The 17,051-nt window shown below is 48.0% G+C and overlaps 1 protein-coding gene and 1 long non-coding RNA gene across 9 annotated transcripts in view; one reads left to right on the forward strand and one right to left on the reverse strand.

Moving 5' to 3' along the window:
• Positions 1-4,429: 4,429 nt before the first annotated feature.
• Positions 4,430-10,309, reverse strand: LOC134735843 (uncharacterized). Its single transcript, XR_010119377.1, has 2 exons — positions 8,799-10,309; positions 4,430-4,595 (listed from the first exon to the last, which is right to left on the reverse strand). It is a non-coding gene; the product is annotated as an uncharacterized lncRNA (long non-coding RNA).
• Positions 10,310-10,312: 3 nt separating this feature from the next.
• The window catches only part of PANK2 (pantothenate kinase 2), a 34,764-nt gene continuing 28,025 nt past the window's right edge, over positions 10,313-17,051 (forward strand). For 4 of the 8 annotated variants that reach the window (XM_055266286.2, XM_063633501.1, XM_055266288.2 and 1 more), the window contains exon 1: positions 10,636-11,274. In XM_055266286.2, the coding sequence (XP_055122261.1) occupies positions 10,647-11,274 (628 nt within the window). In that variant the 5' untranslated portion in view covers positions 10,636-10,646. Of the gene's footprint in view, positions 10,564-10,635; positions 11,275-11,349; positions 11,478-17,051 lie in introns of those variants that run through there. The other 4 variants (XM_063633502.1, XM_063633504.1, XM_055266289.2 and 1 more) reach the window with 4 other exon arrangements.

The following is a 17,051-nucleotide window of genomic DNA, read 5'->3' on the forward strand; positions in this document are numbered from 1 at the left end:
TCACCTCAGTCTCAATCCTCTCGCCTCAGCCTCCACTACAGGCTTTAAGAAATTAGCTCTAAGTCCTTATGGTAGGAAAGCTGTAACTCAGGTTATTGGATCATGGAGAGGCCAGGATTAGGTGGCCTTAAAAATGTGGGCTTGGTCTCCATCATGATTGTTTAATTAAGACTCTTGGTTCCAGCTGGGCACGGTGGCTCACGCCTGTAATCCCAGCACTTTGGGAGGCTGAGGCGGGTGGATCACAAGGTCAGGAGATCGAGACCATCCTGGCTAACACGGTGAAACCCCATCTCTACTAAAAAAATACAAAAAAAAAATTAGCTGGGCATGGTGGCAGGTGCCTGTAGTCCCAGCTACTCAGGAGGCTGAGGCAGGAGAATGGCGTGAACCCGGGAGGCGGAGCTTGCAGTGAGCCGAGATCGTGCCACTGCACTCCAGCTTGGGCGAAAGAGCAAGACTCCGTCTCAAAAAAAAAAAAAAAAAAGACTCTTGGTTCCAAGTAATAGAAGACAATGTAAGCTAGATTAAAATATGGGGTGGGAGACTTAATAAATTTAGTTTAATGTTGCAGGGGGGAAACATATGGAACCCAGACAGGAATGTATTCAGCCTAGGGAATGGACAGAAACAGGCAGGACTGGGAGAGCTGGCAAAGCGCTTTTTCTGTTCTGTTCATCCGTTCACTCTTGGATCTCTGTGCAAACCAACCTTTTTTTTTTTGGGTGGAGTTTTGCACTGTCACCCAGGCTGGAGTGCAGTAGTGCGATCTCGGCTCATTTCAACCTCCGTCTCCTGGGTTCAGGCAATTCTCCTGCCTCAGCCTCCTGAGTAGCTCCCTCCACCATACGCAGCTAATTTTTGTATTTTTAGTAGAGACGGGGTTTTGCCATGTTGGCCAGGCTGGTTTCGAACTCCTGACCTCATGTGATCCGTCTGCCTCGGCTTCCCAAAGTGCTGGGATTACAGGCGTGAGCCACCATGCCCAGTTGCAAACCAACTTTTTCTGCTTCTTTGCCCCCACGAGGAATGTAGCATCACACTTTGAGAAGTCAGTCTCTATTCCAAGGTGGTGTGGTTAGGAGGTACAAACATGGCTGTTGGGGCCTAATCTATGATCTATAGGAGGAATGGTTGTAAGTTGGGTAGATGTCAAATATGTCCACTACAAAGATGTAGTTTTTTTTTTTTTTTTTTTTTTTTTTGAGACAGAGTCTCGCTTTATCACCCAGGCTGGAGTGTAGTGGCGTGATCTTGGCTCACTGCAACCTCCACCTCCCAGGTTCAAGCAATTCTCTGCCTCAGCCTCCTGAGTAGCTGGGATTACAGGCGCCCGCCGCCATGCCTGGCTAATTTTTTTTGTATTTTTAGTAGAGACAGGGTTTCACCAAGTTGGCCAGGCTGGTCTTGAACTCCTGACCTTGTGATCCACCCACCTTGGCCTTCCAATGTGCTGGGATTACAGACGTGAGCCACCGCACCCGGCCTGATTTTTTTTTTGAAGATAGAGTCTCACTCTGTCACCCAGGCTGAATGCAGTGGCATGATCTCAGCTCAATGCAACCTCTGCCTAAGATGCAGGTATTTTAAGGGATCCTAAACTTGGTATTGTCACTGCAATCATTCCTTAGCACATGGTGTGTGTGCACATGTGGGCACTCACACTCTGAAAGGCACTGGGGGATATAAAGATGCAAAGTCTTAATCTGATAGCTCTCATATCTAGTTGGGATTATACAACGTGTACACCAAGAATCTTAAGACCAGGAAGTATGAGAAATGCCACTGAGAGTGACATAAGGCTGGGCAAGGTGGCTCACACCACAATCCCAGCACTTTAGGAGGCTGAGGGGGGCGGATCACTTGAGCTCAGGAGTTTCAGACCAGCCTGGGCAAAGTTGTAAAACCCTGCCTCTTCAAAAAATACAAAATTAGCCAGGTATAGTGGTGTGGACCTGTAGTCCCAGCTACTTGAGTGGTTGAGGTGGGAGGACTGCTTGAGCCGGGGAGGTGGAGGTTGTAGTGAGCCATGATTGCGTCACTGCACTCCAGCTTGGGTGACTGAGCCAGACCCTGTCTCAAAAAAAAAAAAAAGGGCCGGGCATGGTGGCTCACGCCTGTAATCCCAGCACTTTGGGAGGCCGAGGTGGGCGGATCACGAGGTCAGGAGATCAAGACCATCCTGGCTAACACAGTGAAACCCCATCTCTACTAAATATACAAAAAAAAGTTAGCCGGGTGTGGTGGCAGGCGCCTGTAGTCCCAGCTACTCGGGAGGCTGAGGCAGGAGAATGGCATGAACCTGGGAGGTGGGGCTTGCAGTGAGCCAAGATCATGCCACTGCACTCCAGCCTGGGCGACAGAGGAAGACTACGTCTCCAAAAAAAAAAAAAAAAAAAAAAAAAAAGATAAAAGATCAGGTTTGGCCGGGCGCAGAGGCTCACGCCTGTAATCCCAGCACTGTGGGAGGCTGAGGTGGGTGGATCACCTAAGGTGAGGTTAGGAGTTCAAGACCAGACTGGTCTTGTTTAGTAGAAACCCTGTTTCTACTAAAAAATACAAAAATTTGCTGGGTGTGGTGGCATGCACCTGTAGTCCCAGCTACTCGGGAGGCTGAGGCAGGAGAATCACTTGAACCCAGGAGATGGAGGATGGAGTGAGCTGAGATCGTGCCAGTGCACTCCAGCCTGGGCAATGGAGACAGACTCTGTCTCCAAAAAAAAAAAAAAAAAAAGAGATCAGGTTTACAGTGAACTGTGGTAATCAATGAAGACCTTAAGGAGGAGGTATCATTTGGGCCATGCCATAGAAGTTGGATTGAATTTTGATAAGCAGAAATGTGGCGGCAAGAAATTTTATGTAGAGATGTAGAGATGCCCTTTGGGAGGCTGAGGCAGGCAGATCACCTGTGGTCGGGAGTTCAAGACCAGCCTGACCAACGTGGAGAAACGCCATCTCTACTAAAAATACAAAAATTAGCTGGGTGTGGTGGTGCATGCCTGTAATCCCAGCTACTCGGGAGGCTGAGGCAGGAGAATCGCTTGAACCTGGGAGGCAGAGGTTGCGGTGAGCTGAGATAGTGCCATTGCATTCCAGCCTGGGCAACAAGAGCAAAACTCCGCCTCAAAAGAAAAAAAAGAGATGTAGAGATTTAGAGATGATGAGCCAAAGCTGGGTAAGAATAAGGCTTATCTAGAGAAATGTGAGATTTGTTTTGTTAGAACAGTTATGCAAGCATAATAAAGTAATGAGAAAAAGTGGGAAGATGCTGGGCGCGGTGGCTCACGCCTGTAATCCTAGCACTTTGGGAGGCCAAGGCGGGCGGATCATGAAGTCAGGAGATTGAGACCATTCTGGCTGACATGGTGAAACCCCGTCTCTACTAAAAAATATAAAAAATTAGCCGGGTGTTGTGGCGGGGGCCTGTAGTCCCAGCTACTCAGGGGGCTGAGGCAGGAGAATGGCATGAACCCGGGAGGTGGAGCTTGCAGTGAGCCAAGATTGCTCCACTGCACTCCAGCCTGGGCGACAGAGACTCTGTCTCCAAAAAAAAAAAAAAAGAAAAGAAAAAGTAGGAAGATACCAAATGGTGGAGCTCCTTGGACGTCAAGTTGTTTGAACTTCATTAGGTAGGCAAAGAAGCCACCATAACCTTTTTAACATAGGCGAGATTATAAACAGGAGAATGCTTTAATAAGATTACCCTGCGAGCTGTGGGCCTGGAGAGTAGAGACTAGAGGCAGAACAAACTCTTAGGAGGCCATTGAAACAAATTACTAATTAGAGCTTTCTTTGTGATAGCCACTAGACACTTGTGGCTATTTGTTTTTTCTTTTTTTTTTTTTGAGATGGAGTCTTGCTCTGTCGCCCAGGCTGGAGTGCAGTGGCGCGATCTCGGCTCACTGCAAGCTCCGCCTCCTGGGTTCACGCCATTCTCCTGCCTCAGCCTCCTGAGCAGCTGGGACTACAGGCGCCCGCCACCATGCCCGGCCAATTTTTTGTATTTTTAGTAGAGACGGAGTTTCACCATGTTAGCCAGGATGGTCTTGATCCCCTGACCTCATGATCCACCCGCCTCGGCCTCCCAAAGTGCTGGGATTACAGGTGTGAGCCACCGCGCCCGGCACTTGTGGCTATTTATTGACTACTTGAAATGTGACTAGTGCCACATGTAGAAATGATAATATTTTGGATATATTGGGTTAAATAAAACATAATATTAAAATTGTTTTTTACTTTTTAAAATGTGGCTGCTAGAAAATTTTAAGTTACACATGTGGTTTGCATTATGTTTCTCTTGAACAGTGCTGGATTCAAGGAAAGGGGCAAATGAGGGGGAAGAATCAAGTTACTCAGCAACAGAAATGGCAGTACCATTAGGAGAACTACGGAAAGTGGGGAAGTGGAACTGTTTGAGAAATGAAGACACTTATTTTTGGGAGAGAGATGCTTTTACAAATAGGTTTGTTTGGGAGTGAAAATAATACATCAAGCTTTCAAAGTAGAAAGAACCAGATCTTCATTGCCTTCAATATAACAGAGTTGCAAATAACTTCTGCTGAGACGGATTTCTATGTTCTGAGGAATAAGCTGTTCTGTGAAAAAAGGGTTCCATGGTCAACTACATTTAGAAGATAGCTACATACCCAGGCTCCCCTTGGAGACTCATTATGCCCGTTAATATATTAAAAGTTTTAAGTAGCACTTAACTTTACCTGTATTTCTCAAATGTATTTGCTTTTCTGAGTAACAACTATTAAAGCACTAGACTTGAGTCAGATGTGCCGACTTATGCCTACAGTCTCGGCTACTTGGGAGGCTGAAGCCATGAGTTCGCTTGAGCCCAGGAGTTGGAGGCTGCCAGGAGCTATGATCATGCCACTGCACTCCAGCCTGAGTGAGACTGAGATCCTTTTTTTTTTTTTTTTTTTTGAGACAGGGTCTCGCTCTGTGGTCCAGGCTGAGTGCAGTGGTGTGATCTTGGTTCACTGCAACCTTCTCCTCCCCGGTTCAGGCGATCCTCCCACCTCAGCCTCCTGAGTAGCTGGGACCACAGGCATGTGCCACCACGCCTGGCTAATTTTTGTATTTTTGTAGAGATGGGGTTTTGCTATGTTGCCCAGGCTGGTCTCTAACTCCTGGACTCATGTGATCCACCTGCCTTGGCCTCCCAAAGTGCTGGGATTAAGCAAGGGCCATCATGCCTAGTCCCAAGAACATGTCTCTTAAAAAAAAAATAGGCTGGCCGGGCGCGGTGGCTCAAGCCTGTAATCCCAGCACTTTGGGAGGCCGAGGCGGGCGGATCACGAGGTCAGGAGATCGAGACCATCCTGGCTAACACGGTGAAACCCCGTCTCTACTAAAAATACAAAAAATTAGCCGGGCGTGGTGGCGGGCACCTGTAATCCCAGCTACTCGGGAGGCTGAGGCAGGAGAATGGCGTGAACCCGGGAGGCGGAGCTTGCAGTGAGCCGAGATCACGCCACTGCACTCCAGCCTGGGCGACAGAGTGAGACTCCGTCTCAAAAAAAAAAAAAAAAATAGGCTGTGTGCAGTGGCTCATCCCGGTAATTCCAGCACTTTGGGAGGCCAAGGCGGGTGGATCACCTGAGTTGGAGTTCGAGACCATCCTGGCCAATGTAGCAAAACCCCATCTCTACTAAAAGTACAAAAATTAGCCGGGCATGGTGGTGTGTGCCTGTACTCCCAGCTACTCGGGAGGCTCAGTAAGGAGAATCGCTTGAACCCGGGAGGCAGAGGTTGCAGTGAGCCGAGATAGGGCCATTGCACTCCAGCCTGGGCCACAGAGACTCCGTCTCAAAAAAAAAATAAAATAAAGTAAAAGCACTAGACTATTAGTAGTTACCAGCAAGTTAACAGTATCCAAATCAGGGCTATTTAGTCAAAGATAAGATAGACTTTGAGCTTGAAAACTAAGGGAACATTTTCATCTCTTTCAATACTTGGGAAGGGACAGGATCTTCCATATTTAGGAAACTGAGTTGTCCTAAACTCATTGTATTTCATCTTCAATTTTCTCTATTTTCCTGAGACAAGTGGAGACTTTGTGAAAGCAGTCAATACTTTCATATTGCCTGTGAGCTCCGTCGAGGCCACCAGAATGCCATATGCTAGCTATACTATGCGTATGTATGTGCGCATATAACACACATCTGTGCCCCTTTTCAGCAGTGGACTCTGGGATACAGGCCAGACCTTGGAAGAGTGTCCATGGGCTTAAGAACTTCATGTTCTTCATAGCTTTGTCTTTTTTTTTTTAACCCCCTCATACCTTTGTCCTTTGAGAGAGACAGTTAAGTAGGTAAGGTCTTCCCAAGTCCTCACACCATTACACTCTGGCCAAAAGGCCTTGTATGTTTGAAACAGGCCTGATCTACACCCCTCATGTCCTTGGCACCGATGAAGCACGATAACAGGGGAAAGAACTTGGTGTTTAAGCCTCTGTGCCTGGCAATCTTGTGATATCTTTTTTTTTTTTTTTGAGACGGAGTCTTGCTCTGTCACCCAGGCTCAAGTTCAGTGTGGTGCCATCTTGGCTCACTGCAACCTCCGCCTCTGGTTTCAAGTGATTCTCCTGGCTCAGCCTCCCAAGTAGCTGGGATTACAGGTGCCCGCCAACACACCAGGCTAATTTTTGTATTTTTAGTGGAGACAGGGTTTCACCATGTTGGCCAGGCATGTCTCAAATTCCTGACCTCAGGTGATCCGCCCACCTTGGCCTCCCAAAGTGTTAGGATTACAGGCGTGAGCCACCGTGCCTGGCCTTTGTGACGATATCTTAATTTTTACTCCTAACGATGCTCTACTTTAGCTGCAAGAAAGCTCAACGGAAGTCTGTCTCCTGGCTCTTAGAGAGTAGGAACAGACGAAGATGTGAATCATTAGGGGGCAGAGGGTGGACTATGGGCTCCAAGATGGCCTCCAGAGATTCTCTTCCTCCTGATATTCATGTCCTTGTGTAGTACCAACCCACAATGAATAGGGATGACCTGTGTGATAACAGGATATTGCATAAATGATGGAGTGTAACTTCCCAGCCTAGGTCATAAAAGACATTGCGATTTGTCTTGTTTTCTCATCCGTCACTAGCTCCAGGGAAAGCCTGCTCCCATGTTGAAAGGACACTCACGTAGTCCTATGAAGGCCTGCATTGTGAGCTGAGGCCTCCTGCCAACAGCCAGCACCAACTTGCCAGCCGTATGAGCAAGCCACCTTGGAAGTGGATACCCCAACCCACTACACTTTCAGAGGACTGCAACCTCCTGAAAGATTCTGAACCAGAACCACCCAGCTTATCAATCCTGAATTCCTCACAGAAACTGGGATAATACATACATACTTATTACTGTTTAAGCTGAAGTTTTGGTGTTTTTACCTAGCAATAGGCCTCAAATGCGGTAGATGAATATTTTGTATGATGTTTTGTCATTGAAACGGCTCTCGATTTTCAAGTCATTCCTTTAGAATCTGGCTAGTTTCTCTGAAGCTCTATGCTTACCATATCTCTTGTACTTATTCTGGTGTATACAACCAGAAAGTTGGCTTCTCTCTAGGGGTAAATAACCGGAGAGTGATAAAGAACTTAGTTCTCACTATAATAATCACAGAGAAAGGATGCCTCTTGTTACGTTCATTTTACTTTTTTTTTTTTGAGATGAGTCTTGCTTTGTCGCCCAGGCTGGAGTGCAGTGGTGTGACCTCGACTCACTGCAAGCTCTGCCTCCTGGGTTCATGCCATTCTCCTGCCTCAGCCTCCTGAGTAGCTGGGACTACAGGTGCCTGCCACCATGCCCGGCTAATTTTTTGTATTTTTAGTAGAGATGGGATTTCACCGTGTTAGCCAGGATGGTCTCGATCTCCTGACCTTGTGACCTGCCCGCCTCGGCCTCCCAAAGTGCTGGGATTAAAGGCGTGAGCCACCGCGCCCGGCCTCATTTTTTTCAGAAAAAAAAAAAACTAAGCTTAATCATAGGTTTATCTTACTCTGCTCCAAGGCAATTTTTCAATTTTTAAAAAAAATAAATGTTTTCTTTCAGTGTAATACCCAAAAAAGTGCACAAAAGGTCTTGGTAACATACAAAGGGAACACACCCATGTAACCCCCCACCCAGATCAAAGAAACAGAATATCATTAGCCATTAAGAAGCCTATTTGGTCATCTTCATTTTCTTTTCTTTTTCTTTTTTTTTTTTTTTTGAGGCAGAGTCTCACTCTGTTGCCCAGGCTGGAGTGTAGTGGTGCAATCTCAGCTCACTGCAACCTCTGCATCCCAGGTTCAAGCAATTCTTCTGCCTCAGCTTCTGGAGTAAGTGGGACTACAGGCATGCACCACCACACCCAGCTAAGTTTTGTATTTTTAGTAGAGATAGAGTTTCACCATGTTGGGCCAGGCTGGTCTGAAACTCTTGACCTCCAGTGATCCGCCCGCCTCAGCCTCCCAAAGTGCTTTGATTACAGGCATGAGCCACTGCGCCTGGCCTATTTTTTTTTTAATTTTTTTTTGTAGAAGTGGTCTCAAACTGGTGGTGTGCCTTGTTGTTTATTTATTCATTCATTTTTTTTTTTTAGAGATGGAGTCTCACTGTCTCCCAGGCTGGAGTGCAGTGGCATGATCTCGGCTCACTGCAACCTCCGCCTACCGGATTCAAGAGAATCTCCTGCCTCAGCCTCCCAAGTAGCTGGGATTACAGGCGCCCACCACCACGCCCAACTAATTTTTGTGTTTTTTAGTAGAGATGAGATTTCAGTGTTGGCCAGGCTGGTCTCGAACTCCTGACCTTGTGATTCGCATGCCTTGGCCTCCCAAAGTGCCGGGATTACAGGCGTGAGCCACTGCGCCCGGCCGCCTTCTTTTGGTTATCATAAGGCGGGCAGTAGCTGAACTTCTCAGGAGTCCAGGCTCTGTCATTCTTTAGGCTTTGTGCTTCTGGATAAGTTGCCACATCATCCAAATGTTACTGCAAGGACTAAGTGAGATGTAGAGGCAGTGGGCAAATTGTGCGAAAATACTACTGTTTCAAGTGTTTTGATGTTGGAGTTCATCTTGCCAGCCAAGGGATGATGATACTTTGATTCTTCAGGATGATCAGCGCTCACAGACTTGGACGGAAGCTCCCTCAGGTCAAGGAGGACCACATTTTTTGGGGGGTGGAGAGAGGAGGCGGAAAGAGAGGCAATGTTAGGCACTGAGATTTAGAAGAGCAGCTACGGCTGTTTTTGGTTCTTGTAGCTCTATCTGTGTTGGCTTCCTGCAGGAGCTAGAATTTCCAGAGCTAGTCCTACGGTGAGGGGAGCTAACGTGGAGTGGGCATGAGAATTCTATTCAACAAGCACAAGTGAAGCTCAACCTTTTTGTTCAGCCTGCTACAACCAATCATTATAGGAGAGGGGAATAAGGATCACTGCCCAAGAGGCATTACAGTCTCCCCAGGGAGGCATTATTTTTTATTTTTTATTTTTTTTGAGGAGTTTCGCTCTTGTTGCACAATGTTGGGTCACTGCAACCTCCGCCACCCGGGTTCAAGCGATTTTCCTGCCTCAGCTTCCCAAGTAGCTGGGATTATAGGCGTGGGCCACCACGCCCCGCTAATAGGGAGGCACTTTTTTTTTTTTTTTTTTTTTTGAGACGGAGTCTCGCTCTGTTGCCCAGGCTGGAGTGCAGTGGCGCGATCTCGGCTTACTGCAAGCTCCGGCTTCCGGGTTCACGCCATTCTCCTGCCTCAGCCTCCCGAATAGCTGGGACTACAGGCGCCCGCCAACACGCCCGGCTAATTTTTTGTATTTTTAGTAGAGACGGGGTTTCACCGTGTTAGCCAGGATGGTCTCGATCTCCTGACCTCGTGATCCGCCCGCCTCGGCCTCCCAAAGTGCTGGGATTACAGGCTTGAGCCACCGCGCCCGGCCAGGGAGGCACTTTTAATTAGCCCACAGTCCAGTGAAATTTGACGGAGTAAGGAAGTGACCTCAGTACAGAACAGGATGGGATCCTTCTGGGCTTGGGCAGCCTTTGGTAGTGGGGATGCTTGGAAGGGTCAGGGTCTCAGTCCTGGAGGTGACCAATTTTTCTCTCCAAAAGAGAAAGGAAGATGATTAAAAAAAAAAAAAAAAAATACATGCTCCAAAGCGGCAGCCAAATCCTTCTATGCCCCCAGTGAGTGCATCACCCAGAAAGCGGCTCCAGACTCTCCTGCAAAAGGCCAACTCTACTTCCCGGCTCCCACTTCCCCTCCTTCGCCACAGGAGGGTGGCGAAGGATTTATAACCCACCTCTTTCTTTCAGTTGCCATGGAGACAAGCCCCAGTCCTTTCATTCCTTCTGGTACCTCTCTCCAACGCAGGCGGAAAGGAGGCGGCTTAGCCCAAACATGCTGGGGGAGGGGCTGGCGGCCTCGACGGCAGCTGCGGAACCAGGCCGAGGAACAAAGGCTAAGGTCAGCCGCGGTTCAAGCCCTTTCGTCTGCCGACGACCAGCGGCCAGACGCTGCGGGAGCATTGCTGGGCTGGAGGAGGGCTCGAGCTGCGAGGACGGCACGGAGCAGCGGGGTGGGACTCGGGGTCGCCCCAGGAGAGTTCTGCGGCCCGGGGGGGCAGAGGCATGCACAAGGCGGGGCGGATGGAGGGGGTGGATGAGGAGGCTCGGGCCCTTCCACCCACGCGTCCATTGGGCGGCGCCGCCATCACTCTCTTTTGGGCTACGCCGCCTTCTCTTCCTCCGCGGAACCCGGATCCCCTCCTCCACCACCCTCTCCCCGCCCCGTCACGGGAGCCTCTCATTGGACGGAGGCACGGTCAATCCTCCTCGAGTTAGGGAGCCGACTGGACGCGAGGCCTTCGGGCCGTCCCCAGCCTCGTCGGATTGGCTTCCTGCGCGTTGGCGCAACGGAAGAGGCGGCCGGCCGAGGGCGCGCCTCTGCTCTGGCTGGACTGCCGCGGAGGAGGCGAGGAGCAGTCCGACGCTGGGGGGCTTGCTCGGGCGGCAGCGGTGGCTGCTGCGGATGGGAGCGGGCCGGCTCGGCGCGCCCATGGAGCGCCACGGCAGGGCCTCCGCCACCTCCGTCCCGTCGGCTGGGGAGCAGGCGGCCGGGGGCCCTGAAGGGCGGCGGCGGGAGCCACTGCGGCGCCGGGCGAGCAGCGCGTCGGTGCCCGCGGTCGGGGCCTCGGCTGAGGGCACGAGGCGGGACCGATTGGGCTCCTACAGCGGCCCCACCTCGGTCTCCCGCCAGCGCGTCGAAAGTCTGAGGAAAAAGCGGCCGCGTAAGTGTCCCGTGGGGCGCCCTCCCGGCCCGCCCTGCCCCCCTTCCGGCCCACCCTGTCCCCTTCCGGCCCCACCGCCGTTTTTCCCGCGCGCGGACACTGTCCCCGCACGGTGGTCCCTCGTTGGTGCGTGGCCTGACATCTGGCTGGAGGCCTCGTGTGCTCCGAAAGCGGTACCTTCGGGGGCCCCCCCGCACCCATTGGTATGCACTTCCCGCTTGTTGGAGTGGAGGGCTTTTCCCCAGGACCTGTCCTCCCTTTTCTTAGCTCCTTGGGCATTCTTTTCTTGAGGGTCACATGATTTTATCCTCGAGAAGGCTTCTTTTGACTCATTTCCACCTCCTCTCCCCCCAAATCCTTTGAATCCGCAATGTTTGTTTTCCGTGGGTTTCCAAAGAGCTGCTCTCTAATACTTTAAGTCCCTTTTATTCGTCAATTTCGGGCTTACTGGAAAATGGTTAACTGCCCCTTGAGTTGCACCAGGCCTAAAACTGTATTCCGTGCACCTCTAAGGTGGTTGCCCTTCTTCCCGTGAGAATCCAGGTCATCTCTCACCCACATATCCCCTCCGTTTTCCTTCTATTTGCAGGTACTCACGATTCAGAACTGTGGCATTCTGGGCATTAAGGCTCTTTGTTTTGAGAGGAAACAGCATCTTTCTGAAATTTGCCTTGGGAGTTGCATATGCTCTTCCCAGAGAATCGGTTTACCCATTTTATTATTAGGTTTCTTTTTCTGTGTTGTGTATTTTCTGCCCTTTGCAAGTCTTCAATTCAGGACCGCTGCCTGGCAGCCATTGCTACTGTTGAAAGTATCAATTGTCCTGATACTGTAATATGAGCTTTACAGTGTGATGCCATTTTACATATGGTTGGACTTTTTGGTGGGTGTTGCCAGATTCCTATTTCAGGAAATTGACTTGTTTAAATGCAGATTGTGAGAGGGAGGGAAAATGGCAAGATGTGAGATTTTTATTGAATAGTTTTGTACCTTAGCCCAGTCACCCAACTGCTTTTTTGAATCTTCTCTAATATGGATGATTAAATGTAGTTCTATTTTGCTGTGAAAAGTTTGGGAGTTTTCAGTTCTTTTGTCTTTTTCCGTCTTCTTGCAACAGATTTGGAAAACAGATTCTTAACCTGTGCCATTTTCAGAGTCAGTCACCTAGTTTTCTTTTATTTGAGAAGCACCTGAGTTTGAAGTAATGCAAAATATGAGATCCTTCATGGTTTTGTATTACATCATTGGAAATAGATGTAAATTCCAAAGATTCAGCAAATAAGAATATAGCCATTAGCCACAAAGGTTTTTTTGGTTTGTTTTTTGTTTTTTAGTTTGAGACAGCGTCTTTTTCTGTTGCCTAGGCTGAAGTGCAGTGGCATGGTCATGGCTCATTGTGGCCTTAACCTCCTGGGTTCAAGCCATCCTCCTGCTTCAGCCTCCTGCATTGCTGGGACTAAAGGCCCGTGCCACTATGCCAGGCTAATTTTTCAATTTTTATTTTTTAAATAGAGATGGGATCTCTTATGTTGCCCAGGCTGGTCTTGAATTCCTCCTGGTCTCAAGCGATCTTCCCACTTCGGCCTCCCAAAGTGCTGGGATTATAGACGGGAGCCATTGTGCCTTGCCTGGCAGCCCTCTAAGAGCTTTGGTAACTCATTAGCCTCGTGGCTCTGAGGTAGATGGAAGTCCATTTTACAGATGAGAAAACTGGGACACGTTTGCCCAGTCAAATGGCTAGTGCGTTGGGAAATAGAAATGTAAACTCAGAATTGCTAGCTTCATAGCTTTTGCTGTGGACCACTGTGTTTTTCTGAATTATTTACGTTCTATTAGTTGTTTCTTCGTTGCTCTAAGACCAAGCATAAGTTTGATCTTTTGTGTTCAAGACTGACTTACTTGAGGCGAAAATTTTTAGATACTGTGGAAGTACTTCCAAATATTGAGCATGAGAATGACCTGGTAAAAGTGCAGATTCAGTGGGCCCAGTTAAGCTCCTCATATTCAGATACAGGTGACTCAAAGACCACACTCAGAAAAACTGGTTTACACTGGGTGGGGAGAATTATATTAAGGTAGTTTTGAAACTTCTTTTAGGGAACTAAGTAGACACATATTCATGCTATAGGATTTATATTTTGTTTTGGTGTTTGATGTTTGTCGTGATTCCCTTCATTATCTTCTCTGGCCGATAAATCATGAAAACCCATCTTTACAGTATGAGACCTGCTAAAGGAATAAACAGGATACTGATTGTTCTTCCTTCCATTTGTTTCTTCTGTACTATCTAGGGGTGCCCCTGTTAGATGGAGAAGCAGGCTGGGCGCAGTGGCTCACGCCTGTAATCCCAGCACTTTGGGAGGCCAAGGTGGGTGGATCATCTGAGGTCAGGAGTTTGAGACCAGAGACCAGCCTGGCCAGCATGTTGAAATCCCGTCTCTACTAAAAATACAAAAATTAGCTGAGTGTGGTGGTGCATGCCTGTAATCCCAGCTACTCAGGAGGCTGAGGCAGGAGAAGCATTTGAACCTGGGAGGTGGAGGTTGCAGTGAGCTGAAATTGTGTCAGTGCACTTCAGCCTGTATGATACAGTGAGACTCCTCAAAAAAAAAAAAAGAAAAAAAGAAAAAAAATGGAGAAGCATCTTGTTGACTGCTGAACCCTCCAAGAGTATACTTCAGTCTTATCTCTGAGAGAATTCAACTAAGACTAAATCTTTTTGTATTTATTGTTGGGAGGGTTGGGTATGGAATGGTGCCATCTTTCTGGTGAAACCCTATCTGTACTAAAAATACAAAAAAATTAGCCGGGTGTGGTGGCACGTGCCTGTAGTCCCCGATACTCAGGAGGCTGAAGCAGAGAATTGCTTGAACCCGGGAGGCAGAGGTTGCAGTGAGCTAAGATCACGCCACTGCACTGCAGCCTGGGCGACAGAGCAACTCTCTCAAAAAAAAAAAAAAAAAGCCTTACTCTGATACTGCACTACTTGTCTAAAGGTGTAGATAGATACTAGTTGTCATTTGAAACTCGAAGGAGCTATTCAGGTTATCTTAGGCATTCTTGTGGTCCTGGTTATAGTCGTGTTCTGTCACGCATTTCCTAGAGCAGTGTAGTTCCCAAACCTGCCCTTGTCCCAGACTTACTGCATCAGAATCCCTAGCGATGAGGCTAGGCATGTGTATATTTAAGTTCTTCAAAAGTTTTGCATCAGGTGAGGAGGCGGGTATGTCTCGCAGGGCTGAAAGAAATACCAAATAAAGATTGATCTTAAAATGATGGAAACCAAGACGCTAATGATGGTAATGTAGCTACCATTTTCTGAGTGCTTATTTGTCTTGGACACTATGCTGAGTATTTTATAAACATCTTAGTTAAGTCTCATAGCTATCCTGTGAGGTAGGTGTTTTTTATCCCCAATTTCCAGATGAGAAAACAGGCTCAGTGAAATTGTCCTTTTGTCCAAGGCCATGGTGAGTTAGTGATGGAGTTGGGTTTTGATTCCTGGTGTCTTGACTTCAGATCCAGTGTTCTTGGTCCACATTTTGGGGTGGGGGAAGGTATGTGTGATGTAATCCAGAGCTGTGGTTCTCAAGTTTTTAAAACTTTCCGCCAACCTACCATTGCATGCTATAGGTCTGCAAAGGGGTCTAAAATTATATTTTAAATTTTATTGAGGCATAATTAAATAGAGTAAAATGTACAATTTTGGCAAATGTAGACACTCATGTAACAAGAGAACATACATTTTTATCAAGGGCTCCAGGTGTTCAGCATATGTGCAGCGGGTGTGCAGAAGGTGTGGAAGCCCTTGTGATCAGAGTGCTCCACAGTAGTGTGGAGGACAAACTCATCCTTTGAAGATGACTCGCAAGGCATGTTGTAGCGTGTCAGGGAGACCTTTGGGGTTTGTTGATTTTGGACTTCTACAAATCTAACCTTCATAGTAAAGCTTTTGTGTGTAGCTTGACAACACCAGCCTAGAAAATGGATCATTTTTTCTTGGCTTTCGGAGGAGCGTTGCTGTTGGCAGTATGGAACTGGAGCCGGGGCCCTGTTAGGCTGACTTTATTAGGCTCAGCATTTCAGCTTCAGGGAATTAGGACGGATTGACCCCTGGGAGCTGAGGAAAAATGTTAGATTGCTATAGCTTTGTGGCCCATTTGGAGAGGCAAGATGGGAGGTTTTTTTTTTTTTTTTTTTTTTTTTTTTTTTTTTTTAAGACGGAGTTTCACTCTTGTTGCCCAGGCTGGAATGCAGTGGCGCAATCTTGGCTCACTGCAACCTCCGCTTCCTGGGTTCAAGCAATTCTCCTGCCTCAGCCTCCCAAGTAGCTGGGATTACAGGCATGTGCCACCATGCCTGACTAATTTTTTGTATTTAGTAGAGATGGGATTTCACCATGTTGGTCAGGCTGGTCTTGAACTCCTGACCTCAGGTGATCCATATGCCTCGGCCTCCCAAAGTGCTGGGATTACAGGTGTGAGCCACTGTGCCTGGCTGAAAAGATGTTTTTTTTTTGTTTTTGTTTTTTTTTTGAGACAGAGTTTCACTCTTGTTGCCCAGGCTGGAGTGCAATGGCGTGATCTCGGCTCACCACAACCTCCACCACCCAGGTTCAAGTGATTCTCCTGCCTCAGCCTCCCGAATAGCTGGGATTACAGGCATGCGCTACCACTCCTGGCTAATTTTGTATTTTTAGTAGAGACAAGGTTTCTCCATGTTGATCAGGCTGGTCTCGAGCTCCGGACCTCCGATGATCTGCCCACCTCAGCCTCCCAAAGTGCTGGGATTACAGGTGTGAGCCACCGCACCCGGCCTGAAGGTGTTTTTTAACCTATTGATTTATCAACTTTTTATTTATTTATTGAGACGAAGTCTTACTCTGTCGCCCAGGCTGGAGTGCAGTGGCAGGATTTCGGCTCACTGCAACTTCTGTCTCCCAGGTTCAAGTGATTCCCTGCCTCAGCCTCCTGAGTAGCTGGGACTACAGGTGTGTGCCACTGTGCCTGGCCAATTTATCAACTTTAAATGGAACCAAAGTAAATATGGCCTGTCTTCTTAGATGTATAATAAATACTAAGCAATAAGCAGGGACTAAAAATCGTCCAGTTATGCAGCTGTGTAAAATGGTACAGTATATTACTTTAGGGGCCATGTGTAAGAATCATGCAGTTGCATAATATGGTTGTTTAGTGTTGGTGTCCCTGCCCCCTATCTGGGGAGACCATAGCAGGAAGAGATATGTGTTGTTAAAAATATTTTGCTGGCTGTGTATGCAGGCTCATTCCTGTAATCCTAGCACTGTAGGAGGCTGAGGTGGGAAGATCACTTGAGACCACGAGTTCCAGACCAGCTTGGGCAACATAGCCAGACCTTGTCTCTCCAAAAATAAAAAGGGCATTCATGGTGGCTCACACCTGTAATCCCGGCTACTCGGGAGGCTGAGGCAGGAGAATCACTTGAACCCAGGAGGTGGAAGTTGCAGTGAGCCGAGATTGCACCTCTGCACTCCAGCCTGGGAGACAGGGTGAGACTCCATCTCAAATAAATAAATAAATAAATAAATAATAAAAAACAAATTAGCAGAATGTCGTGGCACATGATCGTAGTCCCAGCTACTTGGGAGGCTGAGACAGGAGGATTGCTTGAGCCCGGAAGATTGAGGTTGCACTGAGCTATGATCATGCCACTGCACTCGAGCCTGGGCGACAGAGGGAGACCCTGTCTCCGTTTTTTTTTTTTTTTTTTTTTTTTTTTCTCAAAACATTTCAAAAAAT

Source organism: Symphalangus syndactylus, chromosome 24 (genome assembly GCF_028878055.3).
Source record: "Symphalangus syndactylus isolate Jambi chromosome 24, NHGRI_mSymSyn1-v2.1_pri, whole genome shotgun sequence".
Taxonomy (NCBI): Eukaryota; Metazoa; Chordata; class Mammalia; order Primates; family Hylobatidae; genus Symphalangus; species Symphalangus syndactylus.